This window comes from Stigmatopora argus, chromosome 8 (genome assembly GCF_051989625.1).
Source record: "Stigmatopora argus isolate UIUO_Sarg chromosome 8, RoL_Sarg_1.0, whole genome shotgun sequence".
Taxonomy (NCBI): Eukaryota; Metazoa; Chordata; class Actinopteri; order Syngnathiformes; family Syngnathidae; genus Stigmatopora; species Stigmatopora argus.
The window spans coordinates 10,217,116-10,244,438 of record NC_135394.1 but is presented as its reverse complement, the minus strand read 5'-3'; the positions used below and the strand labels follow the sequence as shown (position 1 = coordinate 10,244,438).

At 40.4% G+C, this 27,323-nt stretch overlaps 3 protein-coding genes across 5 annotated transcripts; 1 reads left to right on the top strand and 2 right to left on the bottom strand.

Annotated features, from left to right (window-relative positions):
• Window positions 1-172: 172 nt before the first annotated feature.
• Window positions 173-6,666, bottom strand: rnf11b (ring finger protein 11b). Its single transcript, XM_077607076.1, has 3 exons — window positions 6,061-6,666; window positions 1,475-1,644; window positions 173-1,188 (listed from the first exon to the last, which is right to left on the bottom strand). Exons 1-3 carry the CDS (start codon window positions 6,181-6,183, stop codon window positions 1,017-1,019), a joined length of 465 nt encoding a protein of 154 aa, XP_077463202.1. The 5' UTR covers window positions 6,184-6,666; the 3' UTR covers window positions 173-1,016.
• Window positions 6,667-6,783: 117 nt separating this feature from the next.
• Window positions 6,784-9,333, top strand: LOC144078751 (general transcription factor II-I repeat domain-containing protein 2-like). 2 transcript variants are annotated; one of them, XM_077607074.1, is made up of 2 exons: window positions 6,784-8,805; window positions 8,931-9,333. In XM_077607074.1, the coding sequence occupies exon 1, from the start codon at window positions 7,197-7,199 to the stop codon at window positions 8,790-8,792; it is 1,596 nt and encodes a 531-aa protein (XP_077463200.1). In that variant the 5' UTR covers window positions 6,784-7,196; the 3' UTR covers window positions 8,793-8,805; window positions 8,931-9,333. The 2 variants fall into 2 exon arrangements, with proteins under 2 accessions (XP_077463200.1, XP_077463199.1); XM_077607073.1 differs by having other exon boundaries at window positions 6,789-8,805; window positions 8,986-9,333.
• A 1,807-nt stretch (window positions 9,334-11,140) lies between these two features.
• ttc39a (tetratricopeptide repeat domain 39A) lies at window positions 11,141-27,266 on the bottom strand. Of its 2 annotated transcripts, XM_077606639.1 has the most exons (21): window positions 26,915-27,266; window positions 26,109-26,159; window positions 25,885-25,935; window positions 25,282-25,338; window positions 20,163-20,267; window positions 18,539-18,670; window positions 18,259-18,299; window positions 18,123-18,190; window positions 17,971-18,035; window positions 17,793-17,892; window positions 17,486-17,551; window positions 17,306-17,414; window positions 17,154-17,221; window positions 17,028-17,087; window positions 16,794-16,955; window positions 14,881-14,972; window positions 13,921-14,041; window positions 13,675-13,786; window positions 13,456-13,570; window positions 13,244-13,360; window positions 11,141-12,880 (listed from the first exon to the last, which is right to left on the bottom strand). In XM_077606639.1, exons 1-21 carry the CDS (start codon window positions 26,962-26,964, stop codon window positions 12,766-12,768), a joined length of 1,857 nt encoding a protein of 618 aa, XP_077462765.1. In that variant the 5' UTR covers window positions 26,965-27,266; the 3' UTR covers window positions 11,141-12,765. The 2 variants fall into 2 exon arrangements, with proteins under 2 accessions (XP_077462765.1, XP_077462766.1); XM_077606640.1 differs by lacking the exons at window positions 25,282-25,338; window positions 25,885-25,935; window positions 26,109-26,159; window positions 26,915-27,266 and adding an exon at window positions 23,513-23,715.
• Window positions 27,267-27,323: the final 57 nt, after the last annotated feature.

Sequence of the window (27,323 nt, the reverse complement as noted above, 5' to 3'; positions counted from 1 at the left end):
AAGTGAATGAGTTCATTTAAAGCACGGGTGTCCAACCCTGTTCTTGGGGGACGCAGAGGGTGCAGGTTTTTCATTCCAACAAATATAGAGGATAGATTTGAACCAATCTGGTGTCTTAAATCTGTAATCAGCTGATTCCATTTAGGTGCTGCTTGTTTCAGGAAAAGTCTCATTGGTTAAACAGTCCATGCTTGATCAGATGGAACAAAAACCTGCACCCACTGCGATACTTTGTGGAATAGTTTGGACACCCCTTACTTAAAGGGACAGACAACACCTCTACCATGTGCCTCCGAGCAAAATAAGAAGTTTAAAAAGAAAAACTGTGAAATGATTTCATTTTCGCAATGTGTAATCGTTGGGAAAAACGTCAATAACCAGCTGGTACTATTTCAGCCAATCAAATGAGAGCATGTCTGAGTGCCTTCCCTTCCTAGTGATGTCATTACTACCCATCATTACACGGGTCTCTGCTCGAGTCGACATAAGGTAATTGATAGGTGTTGTCTCTCTCTTTAACCTGACCTTTGAACCTTCAAATGCACAGGTTCAAATGGATCAATATATTTTCCTCTATTCAATAAATAGTTAGACAAGTGCATTCACATTTTAGAAAGGTACTACATAAGCTTACCTGCGGAGATGAGAGTGCATTTCAGATTCATCCTAAAAGTTCACCCGCAAGCCCGATACCCCAAACTTTTTGTGTGAATATGTGACAGTAAAAAGTCTCCGTCTTCTTTTTTCAGAAGTCCGCTGCTTCTTGAAAGGCAGCTTCATTTCTAACTCTCCCGATCACAATCCTGACCAGCAGGTCCACTTGTGAACACTCTCATGGTTACTAATCCTGGATATGTCCACGAGTATGCAGCCTAAGTATGCGTGTTTGCATCAAGTGTGGTCCACGTTTATGCATGTGTGTGTGTGTGTGTGTGTGTATGTGTGTGTGTGTGTGTGTGTGTGTGTGTGTGTGTGTGTGTGTGTGTGTGTGTATGGCGGGGACGTGCAGCGGCTTGTCAGTTGGTCTCGTAGGAGGAAAGCAACGCGGCATCCACCGGTTCCATGCAGGACGGGCAGGTGAAGGACCTCATGAGCCAGTCGTCGATACAGTCCATGTGGTAGATGTGCATGCAGGGCAGGAACCTGATGGGATCCCCGTACACAAAGTCCATCATGCAGATGACACACCTGTGGACCAAAAATGCACACGTCTGACTTTTTTTTTTACCTTTCATTGACAGTTACAGACATTTAATCTGTTTCAACTGGGAGGATTAGCAGGGAATGGTTGCCACGAGCCCTCTCAAATGAATAGGCACGTATCGCCGTCAATGAGAAGAACAAGCAGCAGGTCACTGAAATCAACCTAAATTATTTTTCATTCTACGATCTCCGAAAATTACCCAGTTCAATCATTATAAATTTGTAAGAAGACATTTGAAATTTCAGGTAATCCTGTTCCGTTACAACTTACTCTCTGATCTTCTTCTCAGATCCGTCCCGACCAGGGTCGAAAACACCCCTCGGAAGGTGCTGGATTAGTCCGATGCGCTGGGCGATGCGCACCTGCTCCTCTTCGGTCAGCTGGGTGGCTAGTCTGGCTTGGTTGGGTGTCGGGTGGTAGATGGGAACGTGGATCTGCTCCTGCATACAGAAGGAAAATAAGCCAATCGCAGGGCATAAGGACCAGTCACGCTCACACTCATACCTAGGGGCAATCTAGAGTGTTCAACCAGACTACCCTGCATGTTTTTAGAATGTTAGAGGGAACTGGAGAAAACCCACGCAGGCCAGGGGAGAACATGCGAACTCCACACAACAAGGACCAACCTGGGACCAAACCCTCGATTCCAGAACTGTGAGGCAGACACCCTAACCACTTGTCCGCCGGGCCACCCTCGATGTTTCTGGTATCCATTATTTCAATTCACTACATTTTTGGATAGGGTTCAAAATTTTGAAGGACAATAAAACATTGGCCTTTAAGGAGACCAGAAAAGTCCAACAAAGTATGACTTGCTGAAATTGTCAGGGTTTCAGAATGAGTGAATGCTGTATTTGAAGGCACCAAAATGAAATATCTTGAAATAGCAATGACTCACTCATTTCATGATGACTGCAGAGGAGGTGTAAATTTTAAAAAAAAAAGATACAGTAAAAACGCATTTAATTTACTTGGAAATTCATTCTGAATGCAGTTTGCAAAGTCCATTTGTGTGGGGCAGTAACATGAGCGAGTACAATGAGTCAGCGTAATGTGCCCAACAGCTTGGTCCTTTCACCCGTGCCAAAGATGGAGAGATGCCAAACGAGCAAATGTGTGAGGGAGTTGCTGCCATACAGCGTGCGTGTGGGTCTGTATATGTGTGTTGTCCGCTGTGCCAGTGGTCAGCAGTCTTATTGTTAGCAAAGGCCTCTCCCTTCGCGGTGCGTCAGCTGGGCCGGGGTTCATTATGTAACTTCGGCTTGACCGGGAGCACATGCGGGGTTGGAAGGAGGGGAGTTAGTGAATTGGGCAAAGGGGGACATAGTTGCCGTGTAGCGGAGGGCTGAGTCGACACGCTTTTGGTGAAGTGCTGTGGCTTTACCATATTGACGAGTAACGACGAACGTCCAATGACACGGAGAATGGCAATCTAAGTGTCCTTGTAGACTGAACAGTTTTAATGTGTTTTCCCAAAAGTAGATTTGAAATAACCTGAGTCAAGAGTTTAGAATTGCATAATTGTAGTGCTGCACACTGTAATATTTGGATTCTCATAGTTAACTTTCTGAAATGGTATGTAGCTGGAAACAAATTCACTAGGCAGCTATCGTCTAAGAATCCCAAACATTTCAGGCATGGCTGGTAAATTGGACTGCAGACAGAAGCAAAATAAAAACAACTTTAGCAATTCTCCAGGGGAAATACAATCCAACTATCAGCATGCAAACATGAAATTCTTGAATGTTTCCACTGGGATTATTTGACCTCATATTGTCATAACAAACCAAAAAAAACACAATCTAACTACCTGCCGCATGTGACACTATGCAAACAACAGCAACACTTGTGGCAAGTCAGCTGACTGTCTCTGGGACTCCCAGTAACCAAATCTCCAGTCAATACTTGTGCATGTAGGGTGGCCCAACATTCGGTTTTATGTAGGTCGGTCCATAATTCAAAAGCCTCCTTTGTCACCCAGCACAGCTTCAAGCAAGACACTTATTGTATTCTTTTTTGGAGTTGCATTGTCCCGCATTTTGATGTTGTGGAAATGAGCGTGTCACATGCATTATTACCGATGACAGCAATAAATGCCGAAACTGCAGTGTCACTAATGAGTTTTTATACTACGCTAGCTGCAACATATACCATCTTTGCACAAGAGACATCGCAGGCCACACATGCTAGTGCAAACAGCCTTATCTGCCTTTGTCTGCTTCCACTGCAATGAGTCAGCACTACTTTCACCAGCTGTTTGCCCTTATGACCAGAATTGAGCGTCAGTATACATAACCTAAAAAAAAAAAATCAAGAAGTTCAGCTATTATCTGTGATGAACCACTCTTGTCTACATACTTGACATCAATAAATTGGATGCAAAATATTTTGGTTGCCTAAGTGGTCTGTTCTGCTTAGAGGATCTATATTATCCACTTAGCCTGGCTGGTTCCCACAAGCGAGGAAGTTGTAAGCACAGTCCTTCTTCCAAAGAACCTTCCTCTATGTTTTGTGACAAGAGCCCCATGTGCTTTTTGGCAAGGAAGTGCTCACTCGATGCTGATGATTGAATTCCTGAGAAACGAGGTCTGACGGGCGTAGTTGTTTTATATGTACTTTGATTGCACTCTGTTCACTTCCTGAAAAGGCAATTTTTAAAATGTCTGTCATTCTTCCTCGCATGACGAATGCCCAAAATTAACTCCTGAGGGAACAAGTCAACAAAAGAAAGACACTCGCACTCCGTGCCAGGAATGCTTTTGGCAAAGATGAGTCAATTCCAGAAAAAAATGGGGAAGCATTATTTGACTCACCGCCCACAACGACTTTGTCAATCTGTGTATTTCAGTGTTGAATAACAAACATTCTTAAAGACTCTATATAATATAACCACAATAAATTGCAGATGTTTGCAGTCTGCTAGCTTCCTATGCTTTTCTATACTGTTGTGACCGTGTGCCATCTAGTCATTAGTCAAGCTTATTTATTTATGTCTAAAATGTATTTTCCTGTGTCTGTATTCTCACCCTCTATATGTTGCAACAGTGAATTTCCCGAATAAGGAATGAATAAAGTTATCTAATCTAATCTAAGTAGTGCAGCAGTAGCAAGCAAGGTACGATTGTTCCTAAACCAGAATGAGCTGCAGATTATTCTAGTCTGCTAGCATGCTATGCATAGGTTTCCTATTCTGGTATTGTCATGTATTTTGTCATTTTTATGAGAATGCCACATACCAGTATAGCATTAGATAACTATGAATGGTTAAAAGAGCACAGGATTTGACTGTCAAATTTGCTTTTCTAGATTAAAAATGAGCGTCGCCGTGAATGGCACTGGAACATGATCATTCACTAAAACTCGGTGCGTGCCAAGCTTTGAAGAAGGCGCCGCATTCAATGTGAAACAGCACGAATGAGGACTTGGCGCCTCTAGAAAGCGTGTTATGCTGAACTGCGCAAGCACGCCAAAAATGAGTGCCATGTTCCCAGCTCAGGGAAGGTTCTGCTTGCTGTGGTCTACTGGGAGCATTGGGGGATGTTGGATATGGCTGTTATGAATGAGCCATTTATAAATGTAGTTTTAAACTAGTTGGTTAAGGCTCTTTTGAAATTCTACTGACACCATTGACCTGAAAAACTTATTTAGAACTCCATAAGAGAATTAAACAAGCATACTATACTAAGGACTCACTAGCCATTTCATGATGTAAACCTCTACCTGAAATTCAACATTTACGAAGACTATAGTGCTCATTGACAATGATTTAAAAATGTGCATTGTTAATGTTAATTAAAGTCTTGAAATGTAGACGTTCTTTGGAGCAACTGGGTTTGTCCTAAGCTAGTTTACTCTACTGTTAAATACAAATACTTATCTTAAATCTTGGATAAGGCTTAGCATATTAACCTAGTAACTAGCACATGAGCTTATGCAAGACTCATCAGACACTTGTTTGAGGGAAAATTCATTCATGCCTTTTCCGTAGTCATCCATTTACAAACGACACTAATATTCATTCATTCATCGTCTTTAAAGGAACTGTCTCACAATGCGTAGGCCTAACTAAATAAGCCATACTGAGTAAGAACATTAGTGAGCGAATTGAGATCACATCCTTATTATTTCTCTAACAATTGTAATATGGTTAAAGTGTTAAGGTCCAGGATTTTTTCAAATACCAAAATGGATTACTTGCTTTATTAGTGTGTTTTTTCCATTTCCTGTTTTGTTTTAACCCTCCTGCTGATTTTAATATGACTTAAAGTATCATGTTATTCGTTTTTTTCCCCAAGATCTTAATTGTGTTTGGCTGAATTTTATGTTATGTGACACAATTTAAATAAATAGTGTGGGCATGTGATACAGAAACACATTAGCTTTGCCAATAACAACACAAATTGCCAGATAATATATTTCAATGTTTTCCAATCATGATTGTTTTATTTTGATTATTTGCACGATGTGCACAATCATTGTTAAATATTTCCTCTAGCCCACATTGGTTGTGAGAACAGTTTTGATTGTCTGGTTACATTTTACCCATTGTGATTTTTGAAAAATTATTATGCCCCATAGTAAAGCTCGATACTGAATACTTTCTATGTAGTTTTTGTTGGTGGGATGCTATGAGAGTTTTCAAAATATAGCAAGGAATGGCTCAGTAAATGTTGGGATTAGACTGGCGATTTTTAATTTAATTCGGGATCCACGCCTAGCATGGCAAGCGACGTTTGCAAATTGTGTTGTGGACCACTCATCATAAACGTCAAAGGCAGAACGATGACATATTCGAAGCCGATTAGAATCGGTGTTTGGTACCTTATTTGCACGCGGAGCTCTCCTTGGGAAGTTACCTGATAAGGGGGCGGCGGCTCCAGGTCGGGGTCCACTCCGTCTCCGTAGCTGGCCCGATCCGATTGAGATTCGTGAAGCAAAGACATGTCGTCCGAAGTTGGTGACTTGAGGCAGTTGCCCATCTTCGTCCGAACCCACTCACTTCTGGATCTCTCGTTTACTCTCGGCGTCGCTTCCCTTACGTAACAAAGCCAATATTTCACAGCCCACTTGTTTCAAGGATATGTTGTTTTTTCTGTTGGTTTGTTTGTTTTTTTAAGAGCGACGGTGTCGTTGCAAGACGAACGGATGACGTCTGTTCTCTCCCAGACGACAGGAGGGCTGCCTTCGGCTCAACAACACAACATCCCCCTCCAGCTAGCCGCTTGCCATACAAAGAGCTAGCTCGTCTTGACTAGCTAGCCTGTGACGCTCGCTTTTAAAATAAAAAAAATGCACACAAAGCAGTCTCCTTTAATCCATGTAGATAAAATGGGCTAAAAAAGAGCCCCGATTTAAGATCAGAGTCGTTTCTCCCGGAAACCCTCCGCTTGTAGATTACGTCAGGGACTTTCCAGTTTTCAGTCGCTCTCGACATCGACAAAAAAGACGGGTAGCTGTAGCAACATAAAACCCCGCCCACTGAAAAAACAGCCAATCGGCGTCAGAGAATGTCCACGCAGCCATTGTTTGCAGCCAATTGGAATATTCACAATGTTATTCTCTGTAAACATAAACAAAAGCTTGGAATCTTAACATCACCGTTTGAGGCGGGGACATATTCAGCGTATTATGACATCTTTTAGTCCCAATAATGTTTTATTGTTCACCACTTCAGTACATCGCGGTTAAGTATATTAAAAAAAAACTTCACAAAAAATGTCAAAATTCACGCTGAAACTCGCAAGCAGAAGACAGGAGATGAATATGGCGGAAGTCAGATAATCGCTTCTTCTTCGGTGCATGTCACTGCGTATCACTCAACGCAGAAGAAGAAGGAAGCGAAATTTCTCCGTAGAAGAAGAATGACGCGTCGATAATAGCACAAACAGCCGAGAAAGACGTATTGGCGGTTCTTCGGATTACATTAAATACATTTTGCATCGCGCACAGAAGGGCTACGGCTTAAACGTCCTGCTTCGTCTATCAATCAAAAATGAAACGACCGTGTGTTGCATCAAGAACATTTGGAAACCATGAGGCATGCAATCGCCAAGCTCAGCTGAACCAGGCATCCGTTCGGGCGAGCTTTCGGGTTGCTAAACTGATAGCAAGCAGCGGTAGGCCTTTCACTGACGGAGAGTTCGTTAAGAAATGTATGGTTGCTGTCGCGGAGGAGGTGTGTCCCGAGAAGAAAGATGCATTTAATGCCGTAAGTCTGTCGGCGAGTACAATCACCAGACGCGTTGAAGAAATCGGGAGTAATGTATATGCCCAGCTGCAGCAGAAGACGAAAGAATTTGACTTTTTTTCATTAGCACTGGATGAAAGCACGGACGTGCAAGACACAGCGCAACTGCTCATTTTTATTCGTGGAGTTAGCGCAAACTTTGAGATATGCGAGGAGCTGGCAGCCCTCCAAACTCTCAAAGGGACTACAACGGGAGAGGATATTTTTGACAAACTGTGCCAAACCATGGAGAAGTTGGACCTGGACTGGTCAGAGCTAGTTAGCATCACGACTAACGGGGCTCCTAGCATGGTGGGCGAAACTCGCGGTCTTATACGACGCATGAACCGGGAGTTGGAAAAAAGGGATCTCACCACCCCGCTACCAGTCCACTGCCTAATTCACCAGCAAGCACTGTGCTGCAAAGTGTTGACGTGGGATTCCGTAATGAAGGTTGTGGTGTCGTGCATAAACTTCATCAGAGCAAAGGGACTTAAACACAGGCAGTTCCAAGAATTCCTGTCTGAACTGGAGTCTACGCACGGAGATGTGCTGTACTACACAGAGGACCGATGGCTGAGCCGGGGCAGAGTTTTGAGGCGTTTTTACGAGCTGCTACCCGAAATTAACGCATTTCTTCATTTAAAAGACAAAACTGTTCCAGAGCTGATCGACCCAGAATGGAAATGGCACCTCGCATTTTTAACGGACGTGACGGAAATACTTAACAGCCTTAACTTGCAGCTACAAGGCGAAGGGAAACTCATTTGCGACATGTACTCACACATAAAAGCATTTGAGGTGAAATTAGCGCTGCTTTTGGAACAAGTGAAAAAGCGCGACTTTGTCGATCTTCCTGCTACCCAAAACTTGTCGACAGAGAACCCAGCGGTCCCGTTCCCAGCTGAAAAGTGCGTGGAAGCACTGGAAATGCTGAAGGCGGAGTTCGGTGTGCGATTCACTGAACTACATGTTCATGCAAAAGAAATCTGTCTTTTTCAAAACCCCTTTGTTGCCGACATTGATGAAGCCCAGCCTTCATATCAGTTTGAGTTGGCTGAGTTACAGAACTGTGATGTTCTGAAAGACACATTCAAGCCCAACAGTCTCATTAACTTCTATGCTGCCCTCCCAAACGACACATATCCAAACATAAAAAAACACGCAATGAAAATGTCCACAGTTTTTGGCAGCACGTATATCTGCGAGAAAACCTTTTCTCGCATGAAACTGCTGAAAACTCCGATGAGATCAAGATTGACAGATGAACAATTGCATCAGTGCTTGAGACTGGCTGTAACTAGAATGGAACCTGATATTCAACTTCTCACCAGCCAGATGCAGGCCCACAATTCACACTGATGAACATACATAGGTAAGCTCACTTTTCTGACTTGAATGAGTCATTCTGAGCATAAACAAAATAATCATAATAAAATCTACTGGGATAAAATCCATCTTTACAACCATACTGGTAGTGAAATGTATTGTGCTGTGTAGGTGCGGTTTCACTTCGTTCCTGTTTCTCAACCTGCTTCCTTGGTGGTTTTCACAGGGAAGTTGATGAGAGAGAGCTGCAAACAGCGGTGTCTACAAGCCTATTGGAACCTACAAAAGGATTATAAGGAAGAAACACAAGAACTTTAAGAGACTGCTCATATGTGTCAGAGAGATTCTGCTCTGACAACTGAGCTGAACTTTTATATGTTAAGATTGTGCATGGCACAACAGAAAATTAATGTTCCATGGCTTTTTTTTCTATGAAGAACCCAGAGAGGGTTATTTAGTTATCCATTTCATTAATAGTGTTATTTGTTTCCTGACTTTTTTTTCTGTAAAGAACCTGGAAAGGGTTATTTGGTTATGTGTGGCTTTCTGGAAAATAATAAAAAATTTAAGCTCCCCTACGATCGTCACACTTTTTCTGTTACAAACTGACACCGGCCCCCCATTAGAGAAGGGAAAAGTTATGTGGCCCTCACAGGAAAAAGTTTGGGAACCCCTGGTGAAGATGGACAATGTCCTATCGGGAGAAGATGATTCCTCTGGATACCAACATGATTAGAACCAAAGGCAAGACATTTTACGATAGTTTATCTCCTGATGAAGACAATGAACGTGAATCTCAGCCTCGTTCCAGTGTTACGAGTGTGTGAGACTCATGTTGCTAGCTGGCTTCAATACAACAGCCAGCCTAAATCTACAAATTCGACCGTCCTCATGCTTAAAAAAACAATAACAAAGCCTTTGTTTTGACTGATTCGTCTATAACAGACAATGTTTTTTTAGGTGGTTTTGTTACCAAAATGTTTCCATACCACCCTAAGTCAGGTGAGTACAGTAATCCCTCGAATAATATTGCACATACCTGTCAATTTATAGGTTATTGATCATTTCAAATTGTGTATGCCATATAACAACTTTTGTACAGGTTTTTTTTTAATACATTTTTTTTTGCAAACACCTATCTCGTTTTACCCATTTCGGCTCTAATCCGGATCGTCATGCTGAAGACACTCGACGAGGCGCAGGCGAAACTTGAAAGCCTGGAAAGTACGAGCAATCGTCAGAGGATCCGTCGGAAGTTTGATCTCTTCTGATGGCGTTCAAATAGATGAAGATGTTCCTTCTCAGTTTCGATTCCACCTGGCTTGGTCGCATCTCGAAATTTTGATCATATCGCGGGCGAATTATTCGATCCAATTTTTCGTCGTACCACGAGCATGTTGTATCACGAGGTACCACTGTATAATGTATGTATTAGTTCTCTCTATATAGTGATTAATAATGAATTCCGTTCATTTGTTTCTACAGTGAGACCCAGATCAAGTATGACCACTACCTCGTCCCCAATGCCATGTTGGAGCACAATTTGTTATGTCTGGAGCAATGTCGCAACGAGGAAGCTGTAAAACTACTAGAAGCAGCAAAGTAAGTAGTCTTGCATCACAAGATGGGTCCATTACATACCTGTCAACTTATAGGTTTTTCCCGTATTTTATACGTTTTTTTTTAATAATTTCAAGTTGTGTACGCCATATGACAACTTTTGTAAAGGGATTTTTTTAATTTTTTGTAAAACCGATCTCATTTTACCCATTTCTGCTCTAATCCGGATCGTCTCGGTCACTGGTAGCAGACGCAAACGTCATCGTCGACTGCTGATATTGTCATGCTTGAAGTATAATATGCGCACGCGCATTCCCCTTTCACACGTCCATTTTTTCAACTATATTCATGTAGCGCGTCAGTAAGCAATGTACTGATGTTATTGTCTGAAAAAGGTTAACTCACTGAAAAACAGCAATGGATGTCGAATTTACTTAGGCTGGGGTGGCAGTGTTGCGAATTAGCATATTATATACTTGTTCATTATTTAGTGCATAGCGGGTCAAGTTAAACATTTAATTTTTCATCAAATCTTATGTTGGGCTTTGCTGACATTTCTTGACCAAATACATAGTTTGTAAATCCAAGCATTAGGAATATAAATGGTAAATTATAACGAAGAATTGTCATTGTTGGGGCATCCCTACTATACATAAACTTAACTGGGGTGGCTATGATCAATGTTTGTCACTTAGATCATTTATAAAATGCTTTTTTTGCCCTGTCCAGTTTACGATCGTAAAAAAAAAAACTGGTTTCCCTGAATTGCTCTTTTGAGTGGTACAACAAGGTTTATAGTAATAATAAAAATGATACCTATATTTTTTTAAAGGACATTTTATTTTCATAATTCCATTTTAATTTACAATAAAAACATTTAGTATTTACAGAAATGTCACTATACCTTGCACAATCTTATTTGCAGAATGCAAATATCGCAATGCCACAATGTTTGATGTTTAAATGTCCAGGTAAAACCAAAAGGAAAAAATACAACATAATGTAAGCCGCTAAACAAGTTGTTATTGGAATGTTAAATTTAACAGAAGCCTCATCACAATCATGGACACCAAACCTCCCTCGCAACATGAATAGTTTGAGTTTGCAACAATTAAGATAATTCCAATTTAGATAAATGAAACCATATATATACTGTCTCAATGCTACTAATTACAGTATTGTACTGTACAATATTCCCCCGTTTTCCCTGGTGTTCTGCCAAAACCGCAAAAGATGAAAAACTACAAAGAATGGTGTTTTACTGTGAAAATTGTTCAGCACTAATCCCCTGTTGTTTGCTCCATCCATCCAATTCAAAAGTATGAGGGGAAAATAAGTAGTTTTGATTCATATTCTCCAGCAAACTTTTAGTTTAGCTTTTAGCCAAATAGATGATTTGGGGTTGATTGTCACACATGAGGTAACATTGGAAACCTGTTCAAATTCAACAGTAGTGTTTAAATGTATTTTTGTTAATGTTACTTATTATTAAAGTACCTAACTAAAACCACTTAACCATTTATAAGATTTTCAACATTTTTAATCCTTTTCAAATAAAAGGCTACCCCATAGTGTTGAATTATAAACCCGACATGATGTCTTTGGATGATAATAAATTACTAAAGAGAAATAAGAGATGGAAACTGAAAAGGATGCTAGTTCCAACCCATCATGTTAAGCTTTCTAGTCAGAAACGATCACCGTTTTCTTATTTCATAAGTCACTATTCTAAGATGTGATAATATGAATATATTCAGGAAAGTAAAAATTGTCACAAGCAACCCTACTCTCCCCTACCTTAGATCAAATAAACAGGAAAATAGTTCTCACAAAGCTAATTCCTTTGTATACACGTCTCCATTAGGACCACCACCTCAACCCTGCATAGACCAATATTGTTTTTTTTCCCAGTACAGTAATCCCTCGAGTATCACGGTTAAAGTAGACCAGAGATGGTCTAATCAAAAAATCGCAAAGTAGATTCTACCTTTATTTTGTTTGTTTTTTAATTCAGTGCTGAGTCCTACTAGCAAGAGCGGCTTGCGAGTTTCAGCGTGGATTTTCACATTTTTTGAACTTATATATATACATACATATAATATATATTTTTAAAATAATTAATAGCAGGAAAAAATAGCGAAGAAGTGAATTCGCAATAATTGAGGGAAGACTGTAGTAGTAGCAGCTGTTATTAAAGGCACATGCTCAGACATACCTGGACTTCCAATCAATGGAGGAAGTTAAGGTCAGCAAGTGAACGCAGCATCGCCATCAGTGCCACGTTGGCGCGCCATCAGCGGCGTTTACCATTAAAGGAGACGGATTAAAATATAAAACAAAAAAATGCCAAAGATTACTCTTCCACCAAAATTTGGCCACTGCAGGCTAGAGCCGAGTGTTGCATTATGGGAGAATGCAGACGTGGAATCCCAGCTGTCCTCCATCTTTATGGGCTTAAGGGCGCACAGACTCCGTTTTCTCTGGCACCCTTGGCTTTGTGGAGAGCGGCTTGAATACGGAAGTGAGTCCGGGATTCCATGGAGTAGTTTTTGTAATTTTGCCTGCAGACAAATCATTTTTAAGTTAGTGTATAACACTGAGTAACGTTTTCAAAGAAACACCTGGTTTAGTTCCTATGGCAAATAACATTTCTTTATGTGCGTGCGCATATCATGCGCAAAGCATGACAATATTAGCAGTCGACGATGACGTTTTCGGCTGCTGCCAGTGACCCAGATGATCCGAATTAGAGCCGAAACGGGTAAAACGAGATCGTTTTTAACAAAAAAAACCTACTTAAAAAAAAAAAACCTGTACAAAAGTTGTCATATGGCGTACACAATTTGAAATGATCTAAAATATGGGAAAAAATTATGAATTGACAGGTATGTAATGGATCCATCTTGTGATGCAAGACTACTTACTTTGCTGCTTCTAGTAGTTTTACAGCTTCCTCGTTGCGACCCTGCTCCAGACATAACAAACTGTGCTCCAACATGGCATTGGGGACGAGGTAGTGGTCATACTTGATCTGGGTCTCACTGTAGAAACAAATGAAAGAGATTCATTATTAATCACTATAGAAAGAACTAATACATTATATGTGTAAGTTTATGATCGTCTGCGTAAGGCTTACTTGCAGAGGACAAGAGTAAAGTAGTGTTCGGCCTCATCGTTATGCCCCAGGTGCTTAAGACACAGTCCCTTCAGCAAGCTGAGCAGACAGTGGTCATCAAACGAGAACTCCGACCCTGACAGAGCAGCAAATTGAAATCGAAACTGAGAAGGAGCATCTTCATCTATTTGAACGCTATCAAAAGAGATGAAACTTCCGACGGATTACGATTACTCGTACTTTCCAGGCTTTCGAGTTTCGCCTGCGCCTCGTCGAGTGTCTTCAGCATGTTTTCGGTCAACTCTTTTTGCTTGCCGATGATGGTGTAGCCGTTCCAAATGTACATCATCTCCTGAACATGAAGTCAGTTTCAATTATGGAAGTTTGGATCTCATGTTTTTTTCATCTCGATTCACCAATTAAGAGGTTGGTTTAACTGTTAAATGATGTCTACTTTGATGTTTCAAACACAGAAGCAGCACTGACCAAGGGAGGGACAGGCAGAGGAATGTGGTTTTCTGTGAGGTAGCGACGCGCTTTCCTGATGGCAAACTTCTCCGTGGGTAAGGACTTGCCGGCAATTTTCTGCTTTAGACCTTGCACTTGCCTGCAATATATAGCATATGGGTCAATGTATTCATTTTAAAATCTTAAATAATCCAGATACAAAATGCTAAAACATGAAGTTACTAAGGAAATTGACTTGTCCAGCTAGACAAAGTAAACCTAGGAGAAAACATTTCTTACGAATAGGGAAAAAAGTCTGGCGTAACCCCTAAAAGGCTATTTTTTCTCGTCCCACCGCCAAATATCCAAAATAAATCTAATATGAAACTATTAAATTGCATTTAAATTATTTTGGGGGGGTGTGGGGTGCAGTATTCTTTCATTGCTGTCGCTTGTAACTATGGGAGGATGTTTGAACAAATATAATACTTTTTAGTTTGATCTCGGCAAATAGTTTTCCCCAAAATAGGTAAAGGAAATGTAAGTCTTTTTTTCTTCTTCACTTTTTTGTCATCCCATTTACTTGATGATTGCAATTCTCCTTATTTGCAGCCTTGTTATTAATACAAATATTATAAATATTAAATAAATAATGATATAGAAAGTTGTCATTTATATTTAAGCTCAGCAACACTGGTGGTTTATCAACTGTAATTGATTAATATGTAGCAGCACACAAGATAGGTTAAGGTTTATTTTTCAATGTTTCATCCAAAATCTCCAATTGTATAAAATAGATTGTTTAATTTTCTGAAATAACATTTAAAACAACATAACTGTTTCAGTTCACACTACAAAGCACAGGTGTTACCTCGATAATGACATTACGATGGCACTTTTAATAGCGGTAGCACAATTAATGATTCCCTTTTCACTTCAAATGAGAAAAATGTAATTAAAAAAAAAAAATAATAAAAAAAATAAAACATCTTGGACGACCTGAAGAGAGTGAGCGCAGTCTCCCCGAAGGTTAGGCAATCATCCTCTGTCAGCATGCTGAGGTAGGCTGCTTTCATATACGCATAGGTGGCCTGAGGGTGGAAAATAATGGTTAGTGCTGCAATCTCACATAAGCCATTTTTTTACAGAATGACGAGGGAAGCCATAAGAAGAAAATTGAGGTCCTGAGGCTTTCCTTGCTCAGCAATGCTTGCATTATAGTTTTTAGACCCACTGAAAGAATATGGAAGGAAGGGATAGTTCCTTAATAGAATTCATTTCAGAAGTACACTTGTCTCCATTTCCAGAGTCTACATTAACCACGATATTCGAGGGATTACCGTACTATTTCCTTTAGAACACGTGTTAAAGTGGCGGCCCGGGGGCCAAATCTGGCCCACCGCATCATTTTGTGTGGCCCGGGAAAGTAAATCATGAGTGCCGACTTTCTGTTTTAGGATCAAATTAAAATGAAGAGTATAGATGTATATTAAATTTCGTGATTTTCCCCCTTTTAAATCAATAATTGTATTTTTTTTAATCATTCCTTTCTGTTTTTAGTTCAAAAATCATTTTGTAAAATCTAAAAATATATTTTAAAAAAGCTAAAATATATATTGTTTTAGATCTATAAAAAAACTGAATATTTTAATCCATTTATTTAAAAAAATCTAGATATGAAATCGAGTTGACCTTAACGCAGCCCGTGAACCCGAGTCTGACACCCTTGCTTCAGAACAACCCCAGAATTGATAGGATTTGTTTAAAAAAAAAAAGACTGGTGGTTTAGTGGTATACAAGGTGTAACAATAATTAACTTTAACCATTTTTGTTGGAATGGCCTCAAATAGCTTGTGTAGAAACGTTTCAAGTATTTGTGTAATGTTTGGCATTTCTATCTTTTCAGGTGAACAAATGCCGTTCACTTCAGAAGAAAAGGCATTTTGCGTGTAAGAGTATGCTCAGACTCAGTCACCAAAGACATTGCAGCGTGCCTCCTTCACAAATGTTTCAAAGAAGGCACTCACTACAAAGCAAATTAGGACTTGGCATCAAAAATTTCAAGAAAAGGGATGGAATGTGACTTTCCACACTTGCTCTTCTTACACTCTTCCGAGGACTATGCAGGAAGGCTTCACGAACCTACTCCACTGTCGCAGCGCTCTCAAAATTATTGGCCTATGAAATGGGCTCAAACATTTTGGAACACTGTATTAATGAAAAATGTGCACTAAACAGGTAAAAGTTTGCTTTTGCCAAAATATCGTTATAGTATAATATAGTTGGGTTTATGCCATATTACACTGAAAATGCCTGATTGTCTACTCTTGGAAGCTAAGCAGGGTCGGGCTGTGTTAGTACTTGGATGCCTCTGGCAGGGGGAAGGGACATCAAGACTGTGGGTGTATCCTCCCCGCCACCGCCGGTGGCGGGGAGGATACACCCACAGTCTTGATGTTGTATTCCCAGGCTGTCTCCCATCCAAGTACTAACCAGACCTGACCCTGCTTAGCTTCGAAGAGTAGACATAATCAGGCATTTTCAGTGTAATATGGCAAAAGACCAATTAGGACATATCTGATTTTTGGGCAAAAGCAAACTTTTACCTGTTTAAGGCACATTTTTTCATTAATTGTTGTGTTCCAAAATGTTTGACCCCATTTTGTAGGGCAATAATTTTAAGACAGCAGAGACAGTGGAGCAGGTTCGTGAAGCCTTCCTGCGTAGTCGTTAGAAAAGTAAGTGTGGCATCCCACATTCCAGACCTTTTCTTGAAATTTTTGGTGTCAAATCGTAATTTGTTTTGTAGTTGGTGCCTTCTCCGGTCAATTTCGATTCTTCACGTTATTGGAAAGGCATGTTTTTGAAAAATGTAGCATAACAACACACAACTGTGCATGCTGGAAGCCTACCTTGGACCAAGAGTTCTCCTTGCTGAGCAAGTCAGCATAGAAGTATGCCATCTTCCAATGTCGCTGATAGGTGAAGCACCACATGAGCTCCCAGTAGCACATGTGATGGAACTGCTTCCACTGCTGCTGAGCCTCGCAGCACTCCTCAAAACGCTTAATAGCCTTAGAAATACACGCATATGTCAACATTTAGTGTGACTTGTGCTTTTGGATCCATCAAAAACGGTCTCTTACTGCATCCAGATTGCCTTTGATCTCCTCGATTCGACCAGCGAAGAACAAAAAGATCGATCCCTGAGATGAAAAAGCCATTTTTGTAAACCATGTCACAAAAAACAAAGAAAAAAAACACTCAGCCACCTTAGGATATCTCTTAAGATACGGCTCCAGTAGTTTTTCCGCATCTTCTACGTCTCCTTCTCCAGTGCCTGCAGGTCACAAATAACGTGCAATAGCAGAAAATGAGAGCGATTTCCCACCAGTTGTGTCCATTTTTGTGTATGTTTACTTGCCTAGTATAAAGCTCATGAAGGTATGATAACAAAGCAGCAGCATGTTACATAAAAAGGACCGAAATGTGCTTTCTGTACAACCGTCCTGAAGCTCCTGGAGACCAAACTCCTGCATACAAGTACATGCAATATTTAAATTTTAAAAAAAAGCACTTTTTCTATGCAGTGACGGGAGCTCACCTTATTACCCGAGAAGCCGACAAATTCCAACAGTTTGAGCATGCGTGTGGGCAGCATGGAGATCATCTATAATAGGGCGAGAAGCAAAAGGAATGCAAGATCAGATTGGTAGATAGATGGTGCAAAAATAATAATTCTAGAAAATTGAACTTGTGGATGTAGTAATGCAATTTGGGCGCTAGGAGTCACATTTTTTATTGCATTTATTCTAAAAACTGACACTGACAATAAAATGTCTACCACACTTTCTGGTGGCAAAATGATTAAGGTGTTGTCTTTCCTTTTAAAAGACGTTTTATCTTCTTACCAGATTAAAGGCTCCGACTCCCAATTTCACTCCACCCTCAAAATGACAATGATTGTCGCCGTGAGTGTGCCCAGTGGACTCGAGGACTTTGTGTAGTTCTCTGAGTATTAAGGCAAGTCAAATCAGTGGGAAAAAAATGACATATTTACAAAATGTTGAGGCAGGTTGACTCGCTTACTTGTATGTCTGGTAGCTATTTCGCACTTTGATTCCTCCTTTGATGAAACTGATCATATTTTCATCCTATGGAGAGGTAGTTGAGACAAGAAAGTCATGGTTAAGTGATCGATAATTGGAGGAAACATTAGATAGAGGCAGCCTTTACTAAACCTGAAGGAAGGTGAGAGCTGCCCTCTGCAGGAGACACTCGGCATAACAGACTTCTGCATGTATCTCGTCTGGAGTGAAAAGCATCGTTTTTTCCTTTTAATATTGAACAAAAAACAAAACAAAAAAACGCACCCACCTTCTGTGAACCCCTTGGAGAAGCTGGATTTCTTTCGGTGCCTGATGAGGAGAGCAAACAATCACATCTATGCACACACAATGATTTATATGAAATATATACAATTTCTGCACTTGTGTGATTCTCTCAAATATATGTTATATAATTATGAACAAACTGTGGGTGCATCAACAGGGCTAAACGGATTATTTCAAAACCAGAAAACTTGTGGTTGCTTCACCATTGTTCATTGCTTATGAAATATGGAAAATGAACATGTACAATAAGGGCAAAGTCTCACCGCTGGCAAATAGCTTGTGCATCTTTCATGGTGTTTCCTGCGTCCTGGATGTGTTGGGGTTCAAAGGTCATCATGGCCTGCATTTCTAGGAAGGTGGCGTAGGTCAGGGCATGATACATGCTGTCTTTAATTCTGTCAAAGTGAAGTCAAAGTTAACAAAGTGAAAGGGGAGGTGTCTCACACGCTGATTATTATGAATGTATACATGAGATTAAACTGCCATACCCGAAACCGCAACCCAAATATAAACACCGTGCCCGACCATTTATTCCTGGGGCAGCTGGCCTAAAAGGTTTGTCCGTAAAAGCTGAGGAGGCCTTGACGTCATCATAGTTCTACTCGTTGTTCCAGTTGTTAAGCATTATCAAAAGATGATTTCAGATAGAAAGAATTTAGTTGAACAAAAAAGACAACACAAAAGTAAGTCATCTGAGGGCTAGGTTATGCTTTGGACATACCAAATGATCTCCAAACACAAACCTATTAAACTACTGATTTTTCTGCGCAAACATTTCATTGTTATTTATCCACACCCTAAGAAAGTGAACTTGCATAGGCGTGTTTTGAAAGCTTGAAGAAAACATCTTTAAAATGATCACTTTAGGAAATTTGAGGCCGCCAAGGTTGGATGTGTTGTGTGTTAAGAGATGCTCTTCTTGGGGGTGGCATGTTCTTGTCCTTCTTTCTGTGCCTGCCTGTTAAAATGGATTTTACGTCTCCCGCCGCCAATGGCAGCCAATGAGATCATGTGTGGTGCGACACTGACACGAGTCCAACAAGAAAGCTTTTAGGAAGTAGCTGTGAGGCCAGTTGCGTTGCTGGTGAGAACGGGGAAGAATTCTAAACACTTCACAGCCATGTTACTTCAAGTCAAGAGGTTGAGTTTGGATCCGCCTCAAAATCACGACTGCTAGAAAAGGTTGTTTAGCACTGGTTGTTTTTGTATAAAAAAAAATACACATGCAATTATGATTTTTTTCGTCAAATAATGACCGAGTGCGAGAAGTTAAAAGGACTATTAAAGTTCTTAAACACGTCTTAAAAAAGAGACAGGAACAACACTGATAGTGGCTCTGTGAAGATACCACATGATTTTAGGCCATTGAATTGAAGCCAAATCGAATCGGGACAGACTTTGTATTTGAAATCAAAGACTCAATCTCGATCTTCACGAACGTGGCGATTTGCACTCCTAGAAACAATGTCAGTCTAATAATAACAGAGTGTTCTTGAGTCAAACCAGCACCCACAAGAAGAAAATGGGAGAGGACAGAGTGTATAATTGGCAGTAGCGTCACCAAGACTCTAATGATGGAGGAGAAAAGAAGTGAGGAATACCTTAGTGGAGGCAACAGGTGTTCGCAAACATCTCTCTCGCATAGCAATTTCCACAGTGTGCTAGTTCATGTGTCTTATTATGACCAGTGCAAAGAAGGCCCTTGTTGTGCTTTTCAATCTGACCATTGTAAGCAGCATGCACAATTAATTGAATTTCCTCCAGGGACAAATAAAGGAGGTCTTCTTTATCAGTGCAAAACACGTGCGGGAGAGCGTGTGGCTTATCACGTGGGCTAAAAAGCTGTTGTTGCAGTTTGCTCTTGCTGCAGTGTGCACTCACTCCTACCTGGGTCTCAAGCGGGCCTGTGCTTCCTCAAAGTCATTCTGGAGGAACAGATCCAAGGCGGCCATGCAGTCTTTGAGATCCAGCGACAAGTCTGACCTTGAGCACCTGCGTGGACAAAAAAGCAAACAAACAGTGACTCAACAAAACAGGGCATTTCGGTAGAAATGTACAGATCGGTCCTTCTAATTTGCAACCAAAAGGAGTTTGGTCTTAATGTCCACACTGAAGTGAAATGTGACTATTTTTCAAAGTCTACTAATCATGTCGCCACATGCACATGACTGTCATGTGAGGAGCATACATTGGGCGCTGTTTTATGCTCCCTTCCGCTCTGCTGCCGCCTACACGGATCCAATCACAGGATTCAACAAAGCATATAAATGGGACTTTTATTTCTCCATTTCGGTCTGAAATGTGAACGCCTCATCAGCGTTAAGCATCTGCACTCTGAAGCGTGTCTATCTTTTGGCATGACTCACTGGCTGCCATTGACAGATGAAACTGTTACTTTAAAAAAAATGAACTGTTAACGACACACATTCATTTTGGAACATTCCTACTTCAAACTAAGGAAACACGTCAGAAATATTCCTAATGGTGTAAAATATAATGTTATTGAATGAGGGTGTTGGACGCCAGCGATAAACGTCCAATCTATCGTGTGCGGTCGATTGGTCGCCAGGCTTTTGGTCGCCGTCTTTTGGTCGCGGTCTTTTGGTCGCCCGGACCGCGACAACGGGCGACCAAAAGACCAATGACCAAAAGACCGGCGACAAAACAAGGTAAAACAACACTGTCTACGCATCAATAAAAGCCAACAATGGCCATGAGCAGTTTCACTGAGCCGACGTGTGAGTGTATGAGTTTGTATGTACATGCGTTGTCCCTTTAAGAAGCTACTTCAGTCAGGGTCTTAACAAGTTCTCCAACAAAAAACTATAAAAGTACAGGAAATTTGGAGCTTTTCTTTAGCCTAATAATTAATAGGGCATTAAGTATGACTAAATAGTAATTCGCAGTTTGTATTTAGGGAATTTGAGCAACGATTTAAATGGTAATTATCAATAACCCTCCGGGCGACCAAAAGACCGGAGACCAAAAGACCGGCGACCAAACGACCGTGTACCCAATCTATAACCAATAGTCCTTACCTTCTGCAAAGACATTAAAAAAAAAAACACTAAATATTTATTTAAAAAAAAAACACATCATTAAGGTCATTTAAGTTAGGGAGGATAAGCAGTAAGAGAAAATGAGTGAATATGACCTAAAGGCCTGCTTGTTATTCCCACTGTTGTGAATAGAATCTACAAACCACAGATTTGTATGTGCTGATCACGTGATCTTGGAAAAAAAAGTCATGTTTTCAAGAAAACGCCTCATTCAAGACATACCAGACCACTGGAAGAGAATAGAAAAGCCCGGTCAGCTAAAGGCACTAATCTGTGCAATAGTGATGACCAATGTAATTTTACATTCCTACCAATTAACAAACAAACACACACAGACAGGGGAACGTACACTAGCAACGGACTAGCTAATGACATAGGGGTGACTCCTGTCCTCACCATATGACCAGCAGCTGGTTGGACCGGCCGAATTAAACGAAGGGCAAATCCCAAAAATAAGGGGTCTTTTTTCACGTGACAATGTTCTCATCCATCCGAGGGTCTCTTTGTGGTTTGATAACACTCATCAGTGCTCGCCTGCATCCATTTTAGGCAAAAATGGTGCACAATATCGGTATAAAAAACACTAATCTGACGATAATATTTTATCTTGAAATCAAAACATTCTGTTATTATTCAAGAAGTAGAAATAACTTAATTACAAAAAGAATTCCCAGCTAATTTGTCACAGCAGCTGCCATCAGATGTTCCATGTTTGTTTTGAGAATGTACAGTACAGACTAATAAACAGTTTCAATCCCTCATATTTATTTGATCCTACATTAAAAAAACATCATTAAAAATAATTATTGAATTAAAAAAATATGATAGTAACAAAACATTGTGGAGTATTTGTAAACAGAGTATTTCTTGAGGCAGTAACAGTATTGACTACATGAATACAAATATTATTTTCCATTCAGTGTTTGCATTATTTTTTTATTGGTCTAAACCGCAGGTGTCAAAGTGGTGGCCCAGGGGGCCAAATCTGGCCCACCGCATCATTTTGTGTGGCCCGATAAAGTAAATCATGAGTGCTGACTTTCTGTTTTAGGAAAAAAAATTCAAATGAAGATTTATAGATGTTTCATATTTCCTGATTTTCCCCTTTTTAAATCAATTGTTTCAATTTTTTAATCCATTTTTTTTCTTTGTGTTTTTGGTTTAAAAAGCATTTTTTATAATCTAAAAATAAATATTTAAAAATTGAACATAATTAGTTAGTTTCCTTTTGAAATGGAAAAACAAATGATTAAAAGACGTTTTCCCTTACTAAGAAAACAAAAGCTCAAATAATTTTAGATCTATAAGAAATCTAGGGCTTTTGATCCAGTTCTTTCAATCCTATTTATAAAAAAAATCTAAATATTATATCTAAAAACCGTCTGGCCCACATGAAATCGAGTTGAAGTGAATCCATCCCGCGAACCAACCCGAGTTTGACACCCTTGGTCTAAAAATATGGGCACCAGTTTGGAATAGACAAAACATTTTGGGGAAAGAAAAACTGGATCAGATCGGAAGTTTAAAAATAAAACTTTCACGAGACCCCGATTCAAATAATAAAATATAATTATTTGACTGAACTCAACAACGATAGGACTTTATGATGATATCGATTTGCCGATTTGTCTCACCATCACGCCCAGCACTAACTAGGCTTAATTGTATTACAAACCTGACTACTAACACCGAGGCCACATGTAATTGAAATCCTATCATTAAGCGGACAATAAAAGGTAAAGGTTGTGTCATTCCTTGGCAGCACAAAAACCCACTCAACTGGTACTAACAAGAAGACAAGCCATGAGCAAGCCAACATCCACTTCGAGAATCCGAATTCCTCTGACTACATTGTCAGAAAAGTACAACAAAGCCAACGCACACAGTAGACATACGGTTCATTTATGGTCATTCGCAGCCACCGTGCACGATATTGTGCCCATCTTTCTCGATTAGCAAGGAAGACAAACCACTCCCATTCGCACCTCTGCGCAACATCCCCAGTTGATAGCGTCCCGTTATGGACCCTGCCTCGCCTCTGTCGCCAGCGTCGCCACTATTCTATGAGGTGTTCCGTGCTGCGACACGAGGCAGCTCGGCAAAACAATCCCAGCAAGTTTGTCCACATGCCACGCGTATTAAGGAGATGAGCCACGCCGACCAATTGACGTCTCTTACCCGTTCGACAGTGGCTGTTCTCCTGACATTTTCATGTGTGTGTGAGGAAAGGCTGATTAAACAAGACGGCGTGTCTTTCCCCCCAGAAAGAAGCAGCAGCTGGGCAGCTGGCGTGAGAGGAGGCGGGGAATGAGGGATGGGAGGAGGAGGAAGAGGAGGAGGAGGAGGAGGAGGAAGCACTCAGCAGCTCCAGCAAGCCCATAACAAGATTGAGATGACTATCACACATCAAACAAGAGGATATGTTATCAGTGACGTCGTCTGTTCAACACACAGCTCAATTTGAGGGAACGCTCATAACATCGTAAACACATTAAGTAAGGGTCCTTAACCACGGTACACAGTCGATTGGTCGCCGGTCTTTTGGTCGCCGATCTTTTGGTCGCCCGGAAGGTTATTGATAATTACCATTTAAATCGTTGCTCAAATTCCCTAAATACAAACTGCGAATTACTATTTAGTCATACTTAATGCCATAGTAATTATTAGACTAAAGAGAAGCTCCAAATTTCCCGGACTTTTATTGTTTTTTGTTGGAGAACTTGTTAGGACCCTGACTGACGTAGCTTCTTAAAGGGACAATGCATGTACATACAAACTTATACACTCACACGTCGGCTCAGTGAAACTGCTCATGGCCATTGTTGGCTTTTATTGATGCATAGACCGTGTTGTTTTACCTTGTTTTGTCGCCGGTCTTTTGGTCGCCCGTTGTCGCGGTCCGGGCGACCAAAAGACCGCGACCAAAAGACCGGCGACCAAAAGACCGGCGACCAATCGACCGCACACGCTTAACCACGGCCGTCATGATTACTCGCCAAATCGATGACTGAACTGTAACTGTTTTGATTGTTGATTCATCATTTAAAGACAATTTAAAGATTTAAAGTGTTTACATTTTTTTGAATTATTTTATTCTTGGTCATTTAGTATGACAGTAGCTCTACTTACGAATGCCTTGCCATACAAACTATTCAGGTTACGAAAGGCCTCAACGGGAACATTTTGTCTTTGAGTTTAATATATATTTTATTTTGGCCATGATGCTTTTGGTGTGCTTATGGAATGTGTGAGATTGTTCAATTGATAATCATTTAAAAAAACAAAATTACTACCATTTTGACTTTGACGTCGTTGCCCTTGTCGTTGGTGCCGGTGATTAATATTATAAAAAATATTTTTTTCAGTGTTTGTTATTTGGGTTGGCGGTGAATGTACCATGATTTTTATATTTTTCAAAGCCATCAAAGGGAGATCTTTGCTTTTGCAATTGAACATAATGAGGATTACAATGATAAATAATCAGGATCATATACGTTTATAAATAATTAGGGAAAAAAATTGGCGATTAATCAATTCTCAAAAGGGTCCTTTGTGGCAGCCCTAAACTTAACTGAACTACAAAGTCTTTTAATGAAGCTAATTCCTTCTTGCTCTAATTGGCTGAGGCCAAATTGCCAGCTTGGATATCAACACAATTTGGTTGTTCTTTTTAAACACACTTAAAGGGCATTTAAGGGTAAAACTGGTTGTCATTTGTTATACATATTATAAAAAACGGACATTTTCTAAATCTCAACTTCCTGATTTAATTTGTTTAGTTTTTTTATTAAACAAAAGCGCACGTTCCCATTCGGGTGGCGGGCAAGCCTCCCGGCTGATGACCTTCTGCTGACATCAGCATGTCACAAGCCACTATAATTCAGAGTCACGTTGCTCTCTGAAAGTGTTGCCATGGCGATGCAGAGAAGTCCACTGACTGGTCTTACCCGTTGGAAGGATTCGCTTGTTCCGGGCCATCTTTGTTGTTGTTTTGTAACTCCAAACTAAAAAGGACAACGAGAACATGAGATAAATCCATCTCCAGGGATGAAATCCATCCTAGAGACCAACAATTGCTCGAGGGAAACGATTGTGGGACTTGTTTAGCAGGTGGACGCTCACGTTACTGTTGGGGTTCACGTCTACGGCTCAAGTGGCCGTCAAGAACAATTGGGTGGCAGTTACAGCCAGAAATCAGACTTAACTTTTCTTCTTTAAGGTAAATTAGGATTTATTTTTATTCCTAAAACCAGATTAATGAAATGGACCTTTACTTTATGTTTAACTTTTAAAGGATTCTTAAAAACACTTGGAATAAAATTTAATGCCAATTGAGGTCAATTCTAAAAACAACCTCACAGGGGGAAAAAAGATGATCTAATGTCGGTAAATTTCTCTTCAGAATTTTCTATGATTGACTGAATTATATATTTATATGGGTCATTGAAGGAAAACTATCACTACAATGTGGCTCTTGACTAAAATGAATTTGACACATTTAGTTTATTGGATTATTGCGAGTTATTGTAAAAATTGTTGAATCCCCTTACTTGAAGTCATTGATGATAGGATCCAAACTTGGAGTGGTTATGACGGATAGCCTGTTGCAAAAAAACTGAATGATTACTATGGTATTAAAAAGTAGTACATCCTTAATTCAATGGCTGCCCCTAACAACAGTGATCATCAAGCCAGCAAATGATTTATTAATTGCTATTTTTTTCTCTCTTTAGAAAAATGTCGAGAACCCCTCAGGGGGTCGGATAGGAAGTACCTGCTCGGGGAGTCCGGGCCATCGGGGACACTTTCCGTCTTTACGACATTCCTGTGGAGAGGTGAAAGTTCATGTTGAGTTGACGGATCTTGCAACGCCAAGAACACCACAGCGCAACAAAGATGAAACCATTTTTTTTGTGACATTCATGACAAAAGCGGTCAAAGAAGCAGCTGGATCACTATTTTCAGACAACATTTTTTGTCTTAAATAAATAACAAAATGAGTAAACCGAAATACACTGGATACAGGCCCTGATGCTTTTCTGTGTGATTGAGGGCGCTAGACGTCCAATCCATTTTGACTGGACAAAATGGATCGGACGTTTAGCAGCGTTAATGGCATAAATAAAATCATCTTTCCATTTCGACTGGACGTCCATCCCTGTCAATAGTAGCCAATGAGTGGCGTTTTAAGGGTTAAAACGGAGGCTCAAATTTTGACTGCTGAATGTCATTCGAATGATTGACAGATTTACTTCCTGAACACACAAAGCACCAGAAAATGTCTTCTTTTAAAAAAAAAACTATTTTAAGCCAAACATTTAGCTTTTTAGATGTATTTAGTCGTGCCGAATATATAAAAGTAGCCACAGCATGCCTGCCTGACCACTTTAGACACTACAATGTCGTCCAACAGGCGATCGTCACCGACAAAACAAGGATCGGGACACTAAACATATTACTTAACGTAAATAAAAAGTAGGATTCACTTTGAACTACACTAAATCCAACGTTTAAGTATTTGGCCACCGTTTGAAATCTTCATTTGGCGACACTTTAAAGCGCGATCGCGTCCGGACTCACTTGTTACCGTCGTTTTTCTTCACGCTGCGTCTCCACTTGAGAAAACTCATTCCGCAGCGGGCTGGGGGGCTTCCTTTAGGGGGGGTGACACTCGAGGAGGTCCCGCAGACTTTGGGCAGAGATGGAAGAAAGGGTACCGGAAGGCAGGGTGGAAATTACAGACGGGTGCGTGTCTGCCTGCTAACAAATTGCTCCTATCCCGCCCGCCTCCAATCACGTGACCTGGAACAAGGTGTATTTGCTGCGGTGATTGATGAAACCAGTCGAGCCTTCGCGACCAAATCAATATACATACTACAAAGCTGTAAAATCACCCCCAAAAAAGTCAAAAGAAATGACATACGCTTGTATAAACAAGTTACTCAGATTTTTAGTTTTGCCTAGTAGAAATAGACCGGCAGAAAATAAA

Coding starts and splice junctions, on each gene's coding strand:
- rnf11b (XM_077607076.1), bottom strand. CDS start 6,183: ATGGGCAACTGCCTCAAGTCACCAACTTCGGACGACATGTCTTTGCTT. Junction 1,645..6,060: donor AGCCGCCGCCCCCTTATCAG/GTAACTTCCCAA, acceptor TTCTGTATGCAG/GAGCAGATCCACGTTCCCAT. Junction 1,189..1,474: donor TCTGAGAAGAAGATCAGAGA/GTAAGTTGTAAC, acceptor TTTGGTCCACAG/GTGTGTCATCTGCATGATGG.
- LOC144078751 (XM_077607074.1), top strand. CDS start 7,197: ATGAAACGACCGTGTGTTGCATCAAGAACATTTGGAAACCATGAGGCA.
- ttc39a (XM_077606639.1), bottom strand. CDS start 26,964: ATGAGTTTTCTCAAGTGGAGACGCAGCGTGAAGAAAAACGACGGTAAC. Junction 25,339..25,884: donor CCTATCATCAATGACTTCAA/GTAAGGGGATTC, acceptor TGTCCTTTTTAG/TTTGGAGTTACAAAACAACA. Junction 18,300..18,538: donor GCACAAGCTATTTGCCAGCG/GTGAGACTTTGC, acceptor TCTCCTCATCAG/GCACCGAAAGAAATCCAGCT.